Here is a 15,458-nt window from a genome sequence, read left to right as displayed (position 1 = left end):
TTCTACACACGCAACTGCAAGTGTTGCCCTCGATTGCAATTGCATGTCTTCAACGTGACTGCAACTTTGTGGTGTTTTTGTCGGGGAGGGGGTAGTTGCATGTCTGCCACTAGGCACGCAACTGCAAGTGTCTCCTCCGACTGCAATTGCATGTCTTCAACGCGACTGCAACTCAGTGATGTTTTTTGTCAGGAGGGGGGCAGTTGCATATCTTTTCACTAGACACATTGTCGCCATGACTACAACTGCATGTTGTTGCTGTTGTTCTTGTGGTGGTGGTTGTTGTTGTTGTTGTTACTATTATTATTAGTAGTAGTACTACTACTACTAGTACTATTATTATTATTATTATTATTATTATCATATTTTATATTTTTATGCTTATTTTATTTTGTTGTTGCATTTTGAGTTTTTCTTTTTGAAAACACACGTGAACATTTTCAAAATACATGATGTTTTTTAGGAACATTTTTTCCAACACATGATGAATAATTTTAAGAATAAACGAGCAATTTTTCCAAAATATCATGATAAATGTAAACAAAATGCTTCCATTTCTTTTTTACAGTGAGCTGATAACTAATTTTTCAAAGGAAATGAGCGTTTAACAAACAATAGGAAAAAACAGAGAAACTAAACTTAAACAAAAAAACGGATGGAAGGAAAATCATGCAAACTTACTACTGGCCCGGCCTGTGTGCCAGAACGAGCAGTATCTCTAGAAACTCTCGATGGACTCAAAAAAACGCTGGCCTAAAGGCACAGAGCAACGTGAGAAACTGACAGAGGCATTAGACGCAATAGCAGGGCCGACCCAACAATACTAGAAAAGTAGCAGACTCAATGAGAAATTAAAAATGGGCTGGGCTATTGTTAGATGATGTTAGAAATGCAGCATTATGTACAGGTGATGTAAGACTTCAATTTACATTATATTCACGGAGAAACTCCAGCATCTGGAGACTATGTACATGAACTACGGAACCTATACCGCTATGCACGAAAGAATCAGCAAGTTTATCAACAGCGACGAATAACGCAGTAAGCTTCACTATAAACTGGTGCTCAAGCCTTCAAAGCGTTGGTGTTGGATCAGAAACTTGAACAGTCTGATCATTCAACCGGCTCAAGCAAGGTTTTCCCTTGTCATCAGTGTCCATCATTATGGTATCGCCAGGTTTGTACTGCCCAGAGAGAATTGCTTCGCTGATGACATCCTCAACCAACTGAGTGACCGCCCTTCTAAGTGGCCGCGCACCATAGCTCTTGTCGTATCCTTGCTGAGAAATCATGTTCTTCATGGCATCAGACACTACTAAGCCGATACCGAGCGCCAACAGCCTACCGTTCACCTCTTCCAGAATTATATTAAGAATAGCCAGCATCTGAAAAATGTCGGAGACTGTTAGTGCGCCATTTGCGATACGTAGCATGATTTCGTAAATGACATGTTAGAAGGTGTAATACAACATTTTTCAACATAGACAGAAAAAAGATCTGATGTACTCCCTTCATAAACTAATATAAGATCTTTTACAGAGGGAGTACGTAGGTGCAACGAGGAAAGGGGTTGCAGCACAGGTATTGTGTGATGGCATACAAATGGACCGGTGATTTTAGTTTTATAATAAACTGATATGATATCTAGAATCACATGATAATAACCAAGCAACCTAAAATGAAATAACAGACCTGAGTCTTCTCAAGTGGACGGAACACAACCACCTCATCCATTCTATTGAGCAATTCAGGTCGAAAAAATGCCTTCAACTCTTCCATTACCAAGGATTTTATTACAGCATATGTGTTCTCTTCTGTATCATTCTGCGTCTGGAAACCCATGCTCATCGTTCCTTTGGAAATCGATGTAGAACCAACATTCGATGTCATGACAATTAATGTATTCTTGAAGGAAACCCTGCGGCCCTGTAGTTCAGAAAAAGATAATGATGGTTTCATTTCACTAAGATGAATCCAGGATCATGCCTAAGAAAAGTTCACACAAGATTCAGCAATGCACATCAGACTGAGTCTCGTCAATAGGATCGCCCTTCTAGGACAAAGTCATAACAAGGAACAATTAGCTTGTTGAGTTTGCAAAAATAGCTAGCCTGACTTTTGAGGTGCAAAGTACAGTATGAATTTTATTTATCAACTGCAGAAAGTAATATCACGTATGTAAGGATCTAGCACCTGTGAGTCCGTCAAATGACCATCTTCAAACACTTGGAGAAGAATATTGAAAATATCAGGATGAGCTTTCTCTATTTCATCAAACAATACCACAGTGAATGGTTTTCTTCTGACTGCTTCTGTCAAAGTACCACCTTCACCAAATCCCATGTACCCTGGAGGAGAGCCTATCAGCTTGCTCACAGCATGCCGCTCCATGTACTCACTCATATCCAATCTAACCATAGCCGACTCCTGTTATACGAAAAAAATAACCTTTTAAGACAAATTTGATGTAACATGTTCTGTAAGTTGAGTAAGATATAACCAGGAAAGAGTGACCTACAGATCCAAAATAAGTTGATGCTAGAGCTTTAGTTAATTCAGTCTTTCCAACTCCTGTTGGACCACAGAAAAGTAGAGTAGCAATAGGTCTGTCAGGATCACTCATGCCAGTGCGTGATCTCTTCACAGCTCTTGATATAGCCACAACAGCATCATCTTGACCTATGACACGCTTTCTGAGTTCATCGTCTAGTCCTACTAGAAGCTTTCTTTCATCTGCAGTCAACTGCTGGACTGGTATGCCGGACCACAATGATGTCACTCTTGCAATTTCCTCTAACCCAACCACAGATGGTCTGCATCATTAATAGTGTTTTAAAATTTTGGATGCTTATATTGTGAAATGTGAAGTCTACTCGGGATGAGATCATGAATGAGAAAACCTACTCATCAGCTGAAGCTGAGGGTGTTGTTGTCGGGCTTGTCTTGCTATCATCCAGTACTTCAACATTAACCTCATTCTCTTGGTCATTTTCATTTAGAGAATATTTCAACCTGTTAGTCAGTGCCTGAAACGTGTTGTGAAATGAATTGAACATCTACCAGCAGATGGACATGCAAAAATGTTACTTGGAACAGCTCTATTTAAATATTCTATTACCACTTCATGCATGGCCTGGACAGCTCTAATCTCTTGCCAATATTCATCTGGTGACTTCAAAATAATAGAGCACTGCTCTTCCTTCTTCTTTTTAAATGATTCCATCCGAGCTCTGCTACCAGCCTCATCAATTAGGTCAATAGCCTTGTCAGGAAGATGCCTGTCAGGGATATACCTCACTGATAAATAAACTGCTGCATTGATGCCTTCTAAGGTGTATTTGCATTTGTGATAAGTCTCATATTTTTCACGCAGACCAAGTAATATCTTCACAGCATCCTCCTGCAGAGAGCACAAGAGAAATTAAAAGAAGCTGATAATGAAGAGTCCCAAGAGGTTTTGAGAATTGAAATTCTGCACTACCTGACTGGGCTCATTTACATATACTGGCTGGAATCGGCGGGCCAAAGCCTTATCCTTTTCGAAATGCAAACGGTGCTCATCCAGAGTTGTAGATGCAATGCACTGTGAGTTCAGACAAGTATCAACACATGCAAAAGAAAAATAAGAAAATATGATATGTTGCAGTATGTCGCAGACGAGATATAATATACTACTTAGTAGCATGGAAACGGTCCATGTGGATCATGACTGCTGATTAACACAAATACTTCACAGGTATTTATAAAGGGACGTCACTCAAGTGACAAACTACACAGTACAACATCAGGAATATGTGCAGCAGTAAAAATCAGTACAACATCAGGAATAGCCATAGAAGGAGTTCCTTGTGTGGAAACAATACCTGCAATTCACCTCTAGCAAGTGCAGGTTTCAGCAGATTAGCGATATCAAGACCAGCTCCCTTATTTCCTCTTCCAGCAATTCCAGAGCCAATAAGAGTATGAACCTCGTCGATAAAAAGAATAACATCATCTGCATGAAATTTGGAGCTATTTGTAAGATCAAGAAACGGAAAAAAATTGTTTAAGTGTTCCATTTATACTGTACAAAACAGATAAACCTGCTTTGCGCACTTCACGTATTAAGCTTGTAACCCTGGCTTCCAATTCGCCCCTCTCTTTTGCACCAGCCATCAGTAAAGCAACATCTAGTGACAATATACGTTTTCCCTACATAAACAATGTGAATTAGTCGTAAGTATTAACTACTGTTTGCGAGCAACTTTTTCACATCAAGCGTGGCTGTTTATCTAGAATTGGCTGCCGAAACTCACCACAAGAAAAATAGGTACATCTCCATTAGCAATTTTAAGAGCCAACCCTTCAGCAATGGCAGTTTTGCCAACACCTGCTTCACCCAAAAGAATTGGATTGTTCTTTGTGCGCCGGCATATAATCTGAACTACTCTTTCAATCTCCTTCGTGCGACCAATAACAGGATCGATAAACCCTCCACTGGCTCGCATAGTCAAATCTATACAGAATTGAGCTAGTGCGCTCTTCTCTGAAATGACAAGTAAATAAGCTCATTCTTTCCACACTCAGTGTCATAAAGAAAATTAGCACAAGCACCTGCAGAGCAGCTTAATCCCTGACCTTTCTTTTTATTGGAGTATTTGGCAATGGCAGTCCTCCCATTTCCAGCAGTAGACTTATCACGCAATTTGAAAGAAGACAAACCCAGAGGCTCTCTGCCATCCTTTGCTAGCTCCCCTTTGACTCGGGTAAGAGCCTGCTTTGCTAGCTGAGTGGGAACTACTCCTAAGCTAGAATGAACATCATTAATTAGCTAGAAAATATTTAGAAGTGCGAGAAGGCCAACATTTTATTTAATTTTCAGTTAATTTGATTCCCATTTCTTTCGAGAGTCCACATAAATTCACTTGCATTTCCCGTTTTGATGACAGTTCAAAAAAATAAAAAATCTAATGTTGCTTATTGCTCAGACGATCAATAGATAGTTTGATGCATTATTTAGCTGTTCACGTTTTTGCTGACATGAAACTACAAATTGCAAGCTCTTCGGGAGAAATGGAGAAGGAGAACATCAGCACCAACCTCTTGAGGATGCTGTTGGTTGTCGGATCGTCCAGGTCGAAGAGGCCGAGCGCAATGTGGTCCGGGGAGATAAAGTTGCACCCCATATTCCTGGAGAACTCGACGGCCGCGACGAACACGCGCTTGCTGGCCCCAGAGAAGGGCACGTCCGTGGCCAGCCCCGTCGCGGCCTGAGCAGGCCCGCCCTTCCCGACGGCGGCGCGGCACGCCTCGCGGGCGCGCTCCATTCGGACGCCCGACGCGAGGAACCCCGCGGCGGACCGGTCCTCGGCGACGAGGCCCAGCAGCAGGTGGTGCGGCGCCACCACCTCGTCCCCCATCCCGCGGGCCTCCCGCTGCGAGAGCACCACCGCCTTGACCGCCCGCTCGGTGAACCGCTCGAACACCGCCCTGACGACGAGGCCCGCGGCCCCGCGCCGCTGCTGCCCCCGCCGAGGCGCCGCCGCCAGCAGAGCCGCGGAGGAGGCGCGGAGCGGGGGCGCAAGCGCGAGCGCCACCGCCCTCCCGCCCGACGCCGCGGCCGCAACCGCTGCCGGGGAGAAGCGGCGGCGGAGGCCGGCGCCCGTGGCGAGGATGGAGGCGGGCGGGGCCGACGACGAGGAGCAGCAGCACGCCTCCATCGTCGTCGGTTGTTCGGTGTGTGATTGGATGCTTCCTCCTCCCTCCCCCTCTGGGATTAAACTATGGGCTCGTACCCGCTGTAAGGTGCGACCTTAAAGTTGCACGAGACGGAATAGAGTTAGCTTCAGCGGTTAGCTGTGTCTGCGTGCCACCGCTGCTGGGGAATCGAGTGATTGCATGGGGAGGAAGTGACCCGCGGGCGGCACGCAAGGAAGGAGGGCAGGGTGGGGCGACCGGCGCGGCGGCGCCGTGGTGGATGGAGATGCGATGCGATGCGGTGCGGTGGAGGAGGAAGGAAAGGAATCTGCTTGTGTCTGGAGGCGAGGAATGGTGTTCTACCGCGCGGCGCGGGGTTGGTGTTCTTCGGTGGCGCGCGCGTGACGCGGGTTTATCCGATCGGGATGGCCGGTCGGGGATGGAGGATGGGCGCCGGTGGCCAATGTGTGCGGCTTTGGGCACAGGTTTGCGTCGCGCGCCGGTTGGCGAAATGTGCAGTCCGGGGCATCGTAATTCGCACTTCACACAACAGAGTGGCTAGTTCGCAACGTGTTTCATGAGGAGAAGTGGTTGGATAGTTTTTTTTTCCCGAGAATATGTAACCTTTATTATTAAGTATAAGTATCAATGGTCATAGGGATACAAATTAAATCGGACAAAAAAGAAAGCCACACATGGCGCCCAAAAGGAGGGAACAACTAGGATAGAATCTGAGCTTACGTTGCAAAAATAGAAAAAGCAAGGCTCAACAGTTGTGTAGATTTTACGAAATTCTAATGGATGGAATCTGGATGGACAATGGATGGCACAAATTCTAATGGAGGATGGCAAGCCACTTAAGTGTAGATTTTACAAAAAAAAAACTACTAACAGTTAGATATAAAACATAATGTTTGCATTAACTGCCTCAACTGTCTCATCTTTCTCTACAATTGTCCCGTCCAACAACCATTTATAGATCTGCACAGTCATGACGCCTCATTCCCTGTTAGTTTTACTAAAATCTTTGCACATATCTATTTCATCAAATACATGTGTATTTCAGTACATCATAATTATGCAAGGAAACTGAAGATATTTGTGTCACGAAAAAGTATGCAAGTATCTATCACAAATATGCTGAGTACATAGAGAAAATTATACCATACCCTTCAGGCATAACTAAATGTACATTTCAAACCGGGCCATCATACATGGAACACAATACAAGAGGCATACATACATATCGAGTGATACATGGGAGGACATTTGTAGTACATGACTGGCAAGACCGAGTCGTAAGGACTAATACGATCACCACTCAACAAGCATTGCTATTAAAAAATGCATCAGGAACTGTAAGTAAGGGAGGTCTGGACTATCTTGATGGCACATGACATGAAAGCTCTGTCATTTCCTCCAGTTCGAGCTTCAGTTCACAAGCATGCGTAGGTGTATGCTCAACAAAAGAATTAAAGTTATCCTGCTGAGAAATTCTCGCAGCTATAAGGGAAGTCTTCGGTAAACACCTCTTCTCTCCATTTGCAGTCCCGATGCTTCTGCTTTTCAGAGCATCATAATAAATCTACAAATAAAAGAACAATTTTATAGTTCATATTACAAGGCAAGAAATAGGAAATAATTATGTTCTCTGGTGACTAAAAGTTTGTAAAGACTTGAATTATAATTCAGTCACGTGCATACATTTCTATATTGCTTGCTGAGTACTAGCTCGCACATAATAGTTATATGAACCATGATAATTCTATTAATTTCGACCCAGTTTACCACTACCTTTTCTACTTTCTACACAACTGTAACAAAAATATAGTAGCTGTAAGTATACAAGCAGAGTGTTATTGCATAATCTAGGAAAATATTATGTTTGTTTTCCACAAAGAAAAGAGATGTAATGTGGTCTGATTTATGGATCGGAGTAGAATGCAATGATACCCGGTACCAACGAATGTCAACTGAAAACAACAATTTATACTTACTGAAGCTCTAAAATCTCAAACAGAAATCCTATTCTTCGGTGCCCCTTTTACAAAAAATCTACATACTGTGGGAGGGATAATAATAACCTAGAGAAAAACGTGAGAATAACCACCATCAGATTGAACTAGTATGTAAGATTTTCGCAATATTAGCATGTAAGAATAGCATCGCTCAATCTAAAGTCATAGTTGTCTTGCAACAGCAACATCTCAGTCAATAATATTAGACATGAATAATGTTGACACGTGCATATCTATTGCTCTTCAATGATTTACTGAACTTGTTCAAGAACACATATATGAACAGTCTATTTTTGGCCTTACAAGAATATTTCCAGAGAATCAGAGAGTATACTTACAGCAGGTACAATTACTTTTCCTATTTACAGCAAACAATAGAGAGTTGGATAAGGAGAATGGCGATAGAGCGGACGAGCTCGCTTGCTCCCGCTACATTGACCAACCGGACAATGACGCGTCGCTATGTGTATTAACTGCAATCGTACAAAACAAGGAAGGATAGGCAGCGTCGAGTAGTATGATACGGTGACGGTTCCATTCGATAAGACGGCACGCTGACGGCAGAACATGCACATGTCCCGTTGGTACAGGAAAAATGAAACGCGGTACGTAATGATTGCCGACTGAAAAGCCAATACTTTTTTCACCAAAGGAAAAGCCTATATGACACCGCGGGTTCACCCCGCCCCGCCGCTTAGGGAAAAGAAAAAGGAAAATCTATCCCTTTGGGCGCCGCACGGGTCGAGAAGCTCAGAGCTATGGCGATGGCGGAGGCGGAAGATCATGGATTCGAGTTCCTATCAGATCCGGCTGCCAGGTATGTTTGCTGGCATCGATTTTGGTTTGTAGTGACCACCGCTGTTACTAGATGCGCCGCTGAATAGACCGTTCCTTGTTTGAGCAGGTTCCCGCTGCCGGATCTTGGAGGTGGCGACTCCAAACTGCACATCGAACACACCCAAATTCTGGTATGCACGGCCGCTGAGTTCAGCATTGGTGATGTTGGCTATGTGGCGCTGACAGTCCAAGTAGACCTAAACAGCACTTGCGAGGGGCTGAGTTTGTGGGAAAAGATCTCAGAGGAATCATCGGCAAAGATCTCAAGCCCCGGGCTGGACGAAGAGGTATATGGCTTATATGATGCTATCGTTGTATTAGTTGTTCGGTTATCGCCTAGTTTTGAGTAGTCTGACAAAAAATGTGTACTGAATCATATTAGTCTATGTTGCTATGCCTCGCTGATGCCGTGCAACTGTAGTTCACAAAGTGTTCTTTGATTATTATTTTTCTGATTCAGTGTTATTAAATCATTTCTGAATTATACGGGGTTCATGTTGGGCACGCACCTGCTGAGCGTCCATCTTGTGCTGGCAGAATAAGTGCCCTGAAGAAAACAGTGAGAGTCTATGCCGAGAAGAAGACTGGCACCGTTATAGTTCCTGAAGTAGGGAGCAATTTTTATTCATCCAAAGAAGCATATGACTATTACAATCCAGAGAAATTGGGTTCGGAATTAGATACGGGAAGAGCAGGCTAAACGTCCAGAGAACAAAATGACTGCAGGAGATAGTTCGTGGATGCTCGGTGAGCATTATTTTTCATTTTTCGTCAGTATAAGAAATTAGCTGATGTAGCACACTTGTACTTGCCAAAAGTACTATAACTAACCTTGTTATTTGTTACAAACATTCCCAGGGCAAACCAAAAGGAAGTAACACACGGTCTTGCCAGTGCAGGTGCCCCGCAATGATACGGTTGCTGCGGTCAAACGACAGCGGCTGGTATATAAGCAAGCATAGGCCGTCACACAATCACTATATACACACGTGACCTTGCAGCTCCGCGAAAATAATATTAGCATCGGCAAGGTGTACAACATAATTGGTAGTTTCTTTATGGTTCAATGAGCAATGTACCTTTCAGCAAAAGGGCGTTGAGGCATACGATGACGTCCGAAAGACAATGGAGGTTTTTTTCGGGAACACGCCTTGGGCCTCGTTTCATTGATAGAAAGGAGTGGTGAACAGTACAAGGGGTGCCACTCCTACTGTCGTGCGCTAACAGGCGTCAGTAGGAGGAGAATGGAGGTTTTTGCAGAATTGGGATCAAAAGATTCTGGGTTTTACTACAGGGTACAACCCGACGAACATAGCTGCATACCGAACTTGATCTATACGGGAGCAAGCAGGGCATAGTACCATGACTTCGGAGACGCAATAACATTTGATACGACATACCGCACAAACCTGTATGATATACGTTTGGACTGTTTGTGGGGGTGAGCAATTACTTTCAAAGCATGATCTTCGGCAGCGCTCTTGTAAGGGATGAGACAGTAGAAACATTTGAGTGGGTGTTCACTGAATTTATCTGCATGATGGGCGGCAAGCATCCGCGGACCTTGCTTATAGGTGTGTGAATGTTGTGTTCAATATTCCAAATTTTGTTAACTTTCGGTTGCATACGGCATCCCTTTCATGATTGCTGAGATGAGTGGTTTTGTTTTGGCATTCTTGCTAGCACTCTGCTTCTGATATTTCTGTTTTTTAATATGCTGCTTCAGTAAGGTGTGTGGTTGCATGCCTGTAGATCAGTCCAGGGCAATGGAGGTAGCAATCAAGAAGGTGATGCCAGAAACCACCCGCCATTGGTGCAAGTTGCACGTGCTTAAGAAGGCAAATGAATTTCTTGGTCCATATTACACAAACTGGAGCAACTTCAAATTAGAATTCCCAAGACAATACATCACATGCTGACGATTCATGAGTTCAAGACTGCATGGAAGGAGCTGACAGAGGCATGTGGTCTGAAAAACAACCTTACCTAAACAGCTATGAAACAAGATCAAAATGGGAGTAACCGTACTTCAATGGTAAATTCTATGCACCTGTAAAAAAATGGTGAATTCTGTGCAAAAATGAGCACCACACAACGTAGTGAGAGTCCCAACCATATGCTCAGGGCTTGTTTGCCAATACATGAGATTTCTGTAGTATATGCCACGAGCCAGGTCACAAGAGCACCACCTGTCCATAGAAAGGCGATCTTCCTCAGAAGGAAAGAGAAGAAGCTAAATGCCCAAACTATGTTGTCGGTGGTCACAGGAAGAACACCTGCAACAAGCTAAGGTTGTGCTGCATATTGTTGAAAATGCTACTTTAGAGGAAAAGAGATGTGCGGGTGACCTGATTAGATTCAGCATTTTTATTTATGTGTTGTTGAGGGCTCCGTAGCCGTTTGCCAGAACATTGTGTTCTGTCTCATAATAGTTGTTTATGAGCATGTGCTCTTGCCTTTCTATGCATGTTTATCATAATTATTATCTGTGAAAATTCAGTGACATCTCATTTGGGGTGTGCGTGTTCCGGGAGATTTCAGTACTTTTTAGGCTAGTCATAGTGGGGAGTAACTTAGACTAGTAACATGCATATGTTACTAGTCTATGTTACTACCTTCATAGTGGGAAGTAACATGTACGTGATATCATGCAAGCCATCATTTATTAAGATGTAGACTCATTTTGCCTCATGATGTGTTATGTTACAGTAACATATTATGTTACTCCAACCATCCCTCTCCTCATTAAATACATGCCATGTAAGCAAACTTTTCTTGAAGTGTATTATGTTACTTGCTAAGTTACTCCCACTATGACCAGCCTTAGTTGGAGTAAATTGCATAAAACCATCAGTTTGAAGGTTAGGTTTGCGAAAAACACTAGGATACAGTTTCTCTACGGAAAACACCACATCTTGCGTAATTGTTTTGCAAAAACCACTGATCGGCGGATTAGAGCACTTTGAGCAAGTTTATGACAGGTGGGCCCTGTTCGTCAGGCTGACTTGGCAAAAAGAATGCCACCTGGGCACTTTGACTAGTCAAAATGCCCTTCCTGGCCAATCCACGTCGTCCCTCCCCATCTCCCACGCCAACTCCCTCACGGCGGGCAGCCAGACACAAGCCCGACTACATCTTCCCCCGCCGGCGTGGTCCCTGCTCGTCCCCATGCTCCGCCTTCTTCCCTCGCCCCCGAATCCGGCCCAACCGTGACGCTCCGCCACCGCGCCGTCCTCAATCTGGTTCGAGCGGCAATCACGTCGTCCTCGATCTGGATCGAGCCACCACCGTGCCGTCCTCGATTTGGATCGAGACGTCGCGGGTCCTCTCCTCTTCTCCGCCCCACGACGACGGCAAACAGCGGGGAGGCCCAAGAACGACTAATGCACGCATGGATGAAGGGGCGGACGGCAACTACCCCGCCTTCTCGGAGAGCCCGCCGCCGAAGTAGACCAGTAGACCCGCCCGTCGTTAGCGGCGCGTGCGCCATGGCTCGCTTCCACACCACCAGCGGCAGGCCAAAGAGAGCCAGCTGGGGCGAGCCCCACGCCGCGGAGCAAGTGGTGCCTTGCCGTGGGCGGGAGCCGTTGGTTCGCCAAGTTCTGCAGCGGGGCGGCGTCTCCAGCCACCGGTGCGAAGTTCCACGGCGAGGACGGCGTCTTCGGCCACCAGCGCGAAGTTCTGCAGCGGTGAAAGCATCTCCGGCACCGGCGCGAAGTTGCCAGCGAGCTGCATTGCTGGGTCAACGCAGTTGGGCAGCGGCCTGCTCGTGTCCACATGGCGTTTTTGACTAGTCAAAGTGTCCAGGGGGCGTTTTTCTTGCCAAGTCAGCCTGACAAGCGGGACCCACCTGTCATAAACGTGCTCAAACGAGGCTTATCCGCCGATCAGTGGTTTTTGCAAAACAATTACGCAAGATGTGGTGTTTTCCACAGAGAAACTGTATCCTAGTGTTTTTCGCAAACCTAACCCTCAAACTGGTGGTTTTATGCAATTTACTCGCCTTAGTTGCAAGCCAATTTGGTCTAATTGCTGTTGAAAGCAAAAAAATCAGTTGGTCTTCTCCGTTCCCTTCTTGCAAAATTGCTTTACATCAACCGTGGTGACAGTCATTCAGTTTGAGTACGGCCTAATAGGTGTCAACACGGTCTTGCTGTATTCCATGGGCGGGAATCCATCCAATTTGTTTTTTCAACTGCTTGAGAGGGCTCCCCAAGGAGAGTTGTACTTAATCAGTGGTTGCATCCTTCCAGTTCCGAACCTACTGTTGTTTCATCAGGAGGCTCCTTGGGATTAGACGACGTGTGTGCGAGTCGAGATCTCTACACCTGCTTCCGACAGGAGTTCTGTTATCCATGTGTGACGTCCCCGATTCAATCGTACACTAATCATACACGCAAACGTGTACGATCAAGTTCAGGAACTCACGGGAAGATATCACAACACAACTCTAAAAATAAAATAAATCATACCAACATCATAATACAAGCCAGGGGCCTCGAGGGTTCGAATACAAGTGCTCGATCATAGACGAGTCAGCGGAAACAACAATATCTGAGTACAGACATAAGTTAAACAAGGTTGCCTTAAGAAGACTAGTACAAACTGGGATACAGATCAAAAGAGGCGTAGGCCTCCTGCCTGGGATACTCCTAAACTACTCCCGGTCGTCGTCAGCGGCCTGCACGTAGTAGTAGGCACCTCTGGTGTAGTAGGAGTCGTCGTCGACGGTGGCGTCTGGCCCCTGGGCTCCAGCATCTGGTAGAATGGAAAGGGGGAAAAGAGGGAGAAAAGCAGCCGTGAGTACTCATCCAAAGTACTCGCAAGCAAGGATCTACACTACATATGCATGGGTATCTGTGTAAAGGGGCAATATCGGTGGACTGAACTACAGAATGCCAGAATAAGAGGGATAGCTAATCCTGTCGAAGACTACGCTTCTGGCAGCCTCCATCTTGCAGCATGTAGAAGAGAGTAGATGGTAAGTTCACCAAGTAGCATTGCATAGCATAATCCTACCCGGCAATCCCCTCCTCGTCGCCCTGTTAGAGAGCGATCACCGGGTTGTATCTGACACTTGGAAGGGTGTGTTTTATTAAGTATCCGGTTCTAGTTGTCATAAGGTCAAGGTACAACTCCAAGTCGTCCTGTTACCGAAGATCACGACTTTTCGAATAGATAAACTTCCCTGCAGGGGTGCACCACATAACCCAACATGCTCGATCCCATTTGGCCGGACACACTTTCCTGGGTCATGCCCGGCCTCGGAAGATCAACACGTCGCAGCCCTACCTAGGCACAACAGAGAGGTCAGCACGCCGGTCTAAATCCTATGGCGCAGGGGTATGGGCCCATCGCCCATTGCACACCTGCACGTTGCGAGGGCGCCCGGAAGCAGACCTAGCCTAGCAGGCGTTCCAGTCCAATCCGGCGTGCGCCGCTCAGTCGCTGACGTCAAGAAGACTTCGGCTGATATCACGACGTCGAGTGCCCATATCTTTCCCACGTAGTTGGTTAGTGCGTATAGACCAAATGACCAGACTCAGATCAAATACCAAGAACTCGTTAAGCGTGTTATTATGAAGTAACCACGGACGCCGACCAGGGCCAGGCCCACCTCTCTCCTAGGTGGTCTCAACCTGCCATGTCGCTCCGCCACAAAGTAACAGTCGGGGGCCGTCGGGAACCCAGGCCCACCTCTACCGGGATGGAGCCACCTGCCCCTTCAGCCCCCATCTCCGAACAGTATCATAAGTAATGTAACAGTATAAAGTATATAGCATATGCCCGTGATCACCTCCCGAAGTGATCACGGCCCAGTAGTATAGCATGACAGATGGACAAGAGTGTAGGGCCACTAATGGAATACTAGCATCCTATACTAAGCATTTAGGGTTGCAGGTAAAGGTAACAACAGTAGTGGCAAAGATAGGCTATGCTGTAGAATAGGATTAACCGAAAGCAGTAACATGCTACACTATTCTAATGCAAGCAGTAGAGAGAAGGAATAGGCGATATCTGGTGATCAAGGGGGGGGGGCTTGCCTGGTTGCCCTGGCAAGAAGGAGGGGTCGTTAACACCGTAGTTGATCGGGGTACCAGCAGCAACGTCAGTCTCGTAGTCTACCGGAGAGAAGAGGGGGAAGAAACAATGAATACAATGCAAACATAAGCATGACGATGTATGACATGACAATGAGCGGTGCTAGGTGTACCCTAACGCGGTAAGAGGTGATACCGGCGAAGGGGAGAAACATCCGGGAAAGTATCCCCGGTGTTTCCCATTTTCGGGCAGATGAAACGGAGGGGGAAAATTGCGTGTTCGATATGCTAGGGGTGTGTGGCGGACGAACGTGCTATGTATTCGGATTCGTCTCATTGTTCTGAGCAACTTTCATGTACAAAGTTTTTTCATCCGAGCTACGGTTTATTTTATATTAATTTTAAAAGATTTAATCGTTTTTAGAATTTACTTAATTATTTTAAATCAACATTATCCAGAATAGTGCATGCTGACATCAGCATGACGTCAGCAGTCAACAGAGGTGTTGACTGGGTCGCTGACATGTGGGTCCCGCATGTCATAGGTACAATAATCTAATTAACCTATTAATCAGTTTAATTAGTTAATTAGGTAACTAATGTTTTAGTTTAATTAAACAAGATTAATTAAGTTAATTAATTTAGTTAATTAAAAACTTAATTAGTTAACATTTTTATTTACTTATTATTTATTTATTTATTTTTAAAATTCTTTTTTTATTAAACGTTCCAGGGGCTGGGCCCCAGGTGTCATTGGCACTGGGCCAAAGCGGGCGCAGGGTGGCGATTACGGGCATGGCCCGATTGGGCGCACGTCCAGGGGCGCACGGCGGTCGTGGCCGTGGCCAAAGCAGCGGCGCGGCGAGGCTAGGCGGGCAGCGCGGTG

At 45.4% G+C, this 15,458-nt stretch overlaps 1 protein-coding gene and 1 long non-coding RNA gene across 5 annotated transcripts; one reads left to right on the top strand and one right to left on the bottom strand.

Moving 5' to 3' along the window:
* Positions 1 to 847: 847 nt before the first annotated feature.
* Positions 848 to 6,158, bottom strand: LOC123053211 (chaperone protein ClpD2, chloroplastic). The gene is made up of 12 exons (XM_044476651.1): positions 5,080 to 6,158; positions 4,618 to 4,787; positions 4,296 to 4,525; positions 4,083 to 4,191; positions 3,864 to 3,994; positions 3,482 to 3,583; positions 3,119 to 3,400; positions 2,905 to 3,026; positions 2,519 to 2,813; positions 2,194 to 2,427; positions 1,693 to 1,926; positions 848 to 1,385 (listed from the first exon to the last, which is right to left on the bottom strand). Exons 1-12 carry the CDS (start codon positions 5,697 to 5,699, stop codon positions 1,074 to 1,076), a joined length of 2,841 nt encoding a protein of 946 aa, XP_044332586.1. The 5' UTR covers positions 5,700 to 6,158; the 3' UTR covers positions 848 to 1,073.
* A 2,180-nt stretch (positions 6,159 to 8,338) lies between these two features.
* Positions 8,339 to 11,101, top strand: LOC123053212 (uncharacterized). 4 transcript variants are annotated; one of them, XR_006425490.1, is made up of 5 exons: positions 8,339 to 8,511; positions 8,599 to 8,818; positions 9,069 to 9,278; positions 9,390 to 10,105; positions 10,284 to 11,101. It is a non-coding gene; the product is annotated as an uncharacterized lncRNA (long non-coding RNA). The 4 variants fall into 4 exon arrangements; XR_006425491.1 differs by having other exon boundaries at positions 10,289 to 11,065; XR_006425489.1 differs by having other exon boundaries at positions 10,258 to 11,065.
* Positions 11,102 to 15,458: the final 4,357 nt, after the last annotated feature.

The sequence above is a fragment of the Triticum aestivum genome, chromosome 2D (assembly GCF_018294505.1).
Source record: "Triticum aestivum cultivar Chinese Spring chromosome 2D, IWGSC CS RefSeq v2.1, whole genome shotgun sequence".
In the NCBI taxonomy this organism is placed as follows: domain Eukaryota; kingdom Viridiplantae; phylum Streptophyta; class Magnoliopsida; order Poales; family Poaceae; genus Triticum; species Triticum aestivum.
The sequence above is the reverse complement of the archived record's forward strand: the minus strand, read 5'-3'. Positions and strand labels throughout refer to the sequence as shown.

Bases quoted from the DNA above. Each gene is read 5' to 3' on its own strand.
- LOC123053211 (XM_044476651.1), bottom strand. From the start codon at position 5,699: ATGGAGGCGTGCTGCTGCTCCTCGTCGTCGGCCCCGCCCGCCTCCATC. The intron at 4,788-5,079 runs GTTGGTGCTGAT...TGTTCATTCTAG, and splicing joins ACCAACAGCATCCTCAAGAG to CTTAGGAGTAGTTCCCACTC. The intron at 4,526-4,617 runs GTCAGGGATTAA...TTGTCATTTCAG, and splicing joins ATACTCCAATAAAAAGAAAG to AGAAGAGCGCACTAGCTCAA.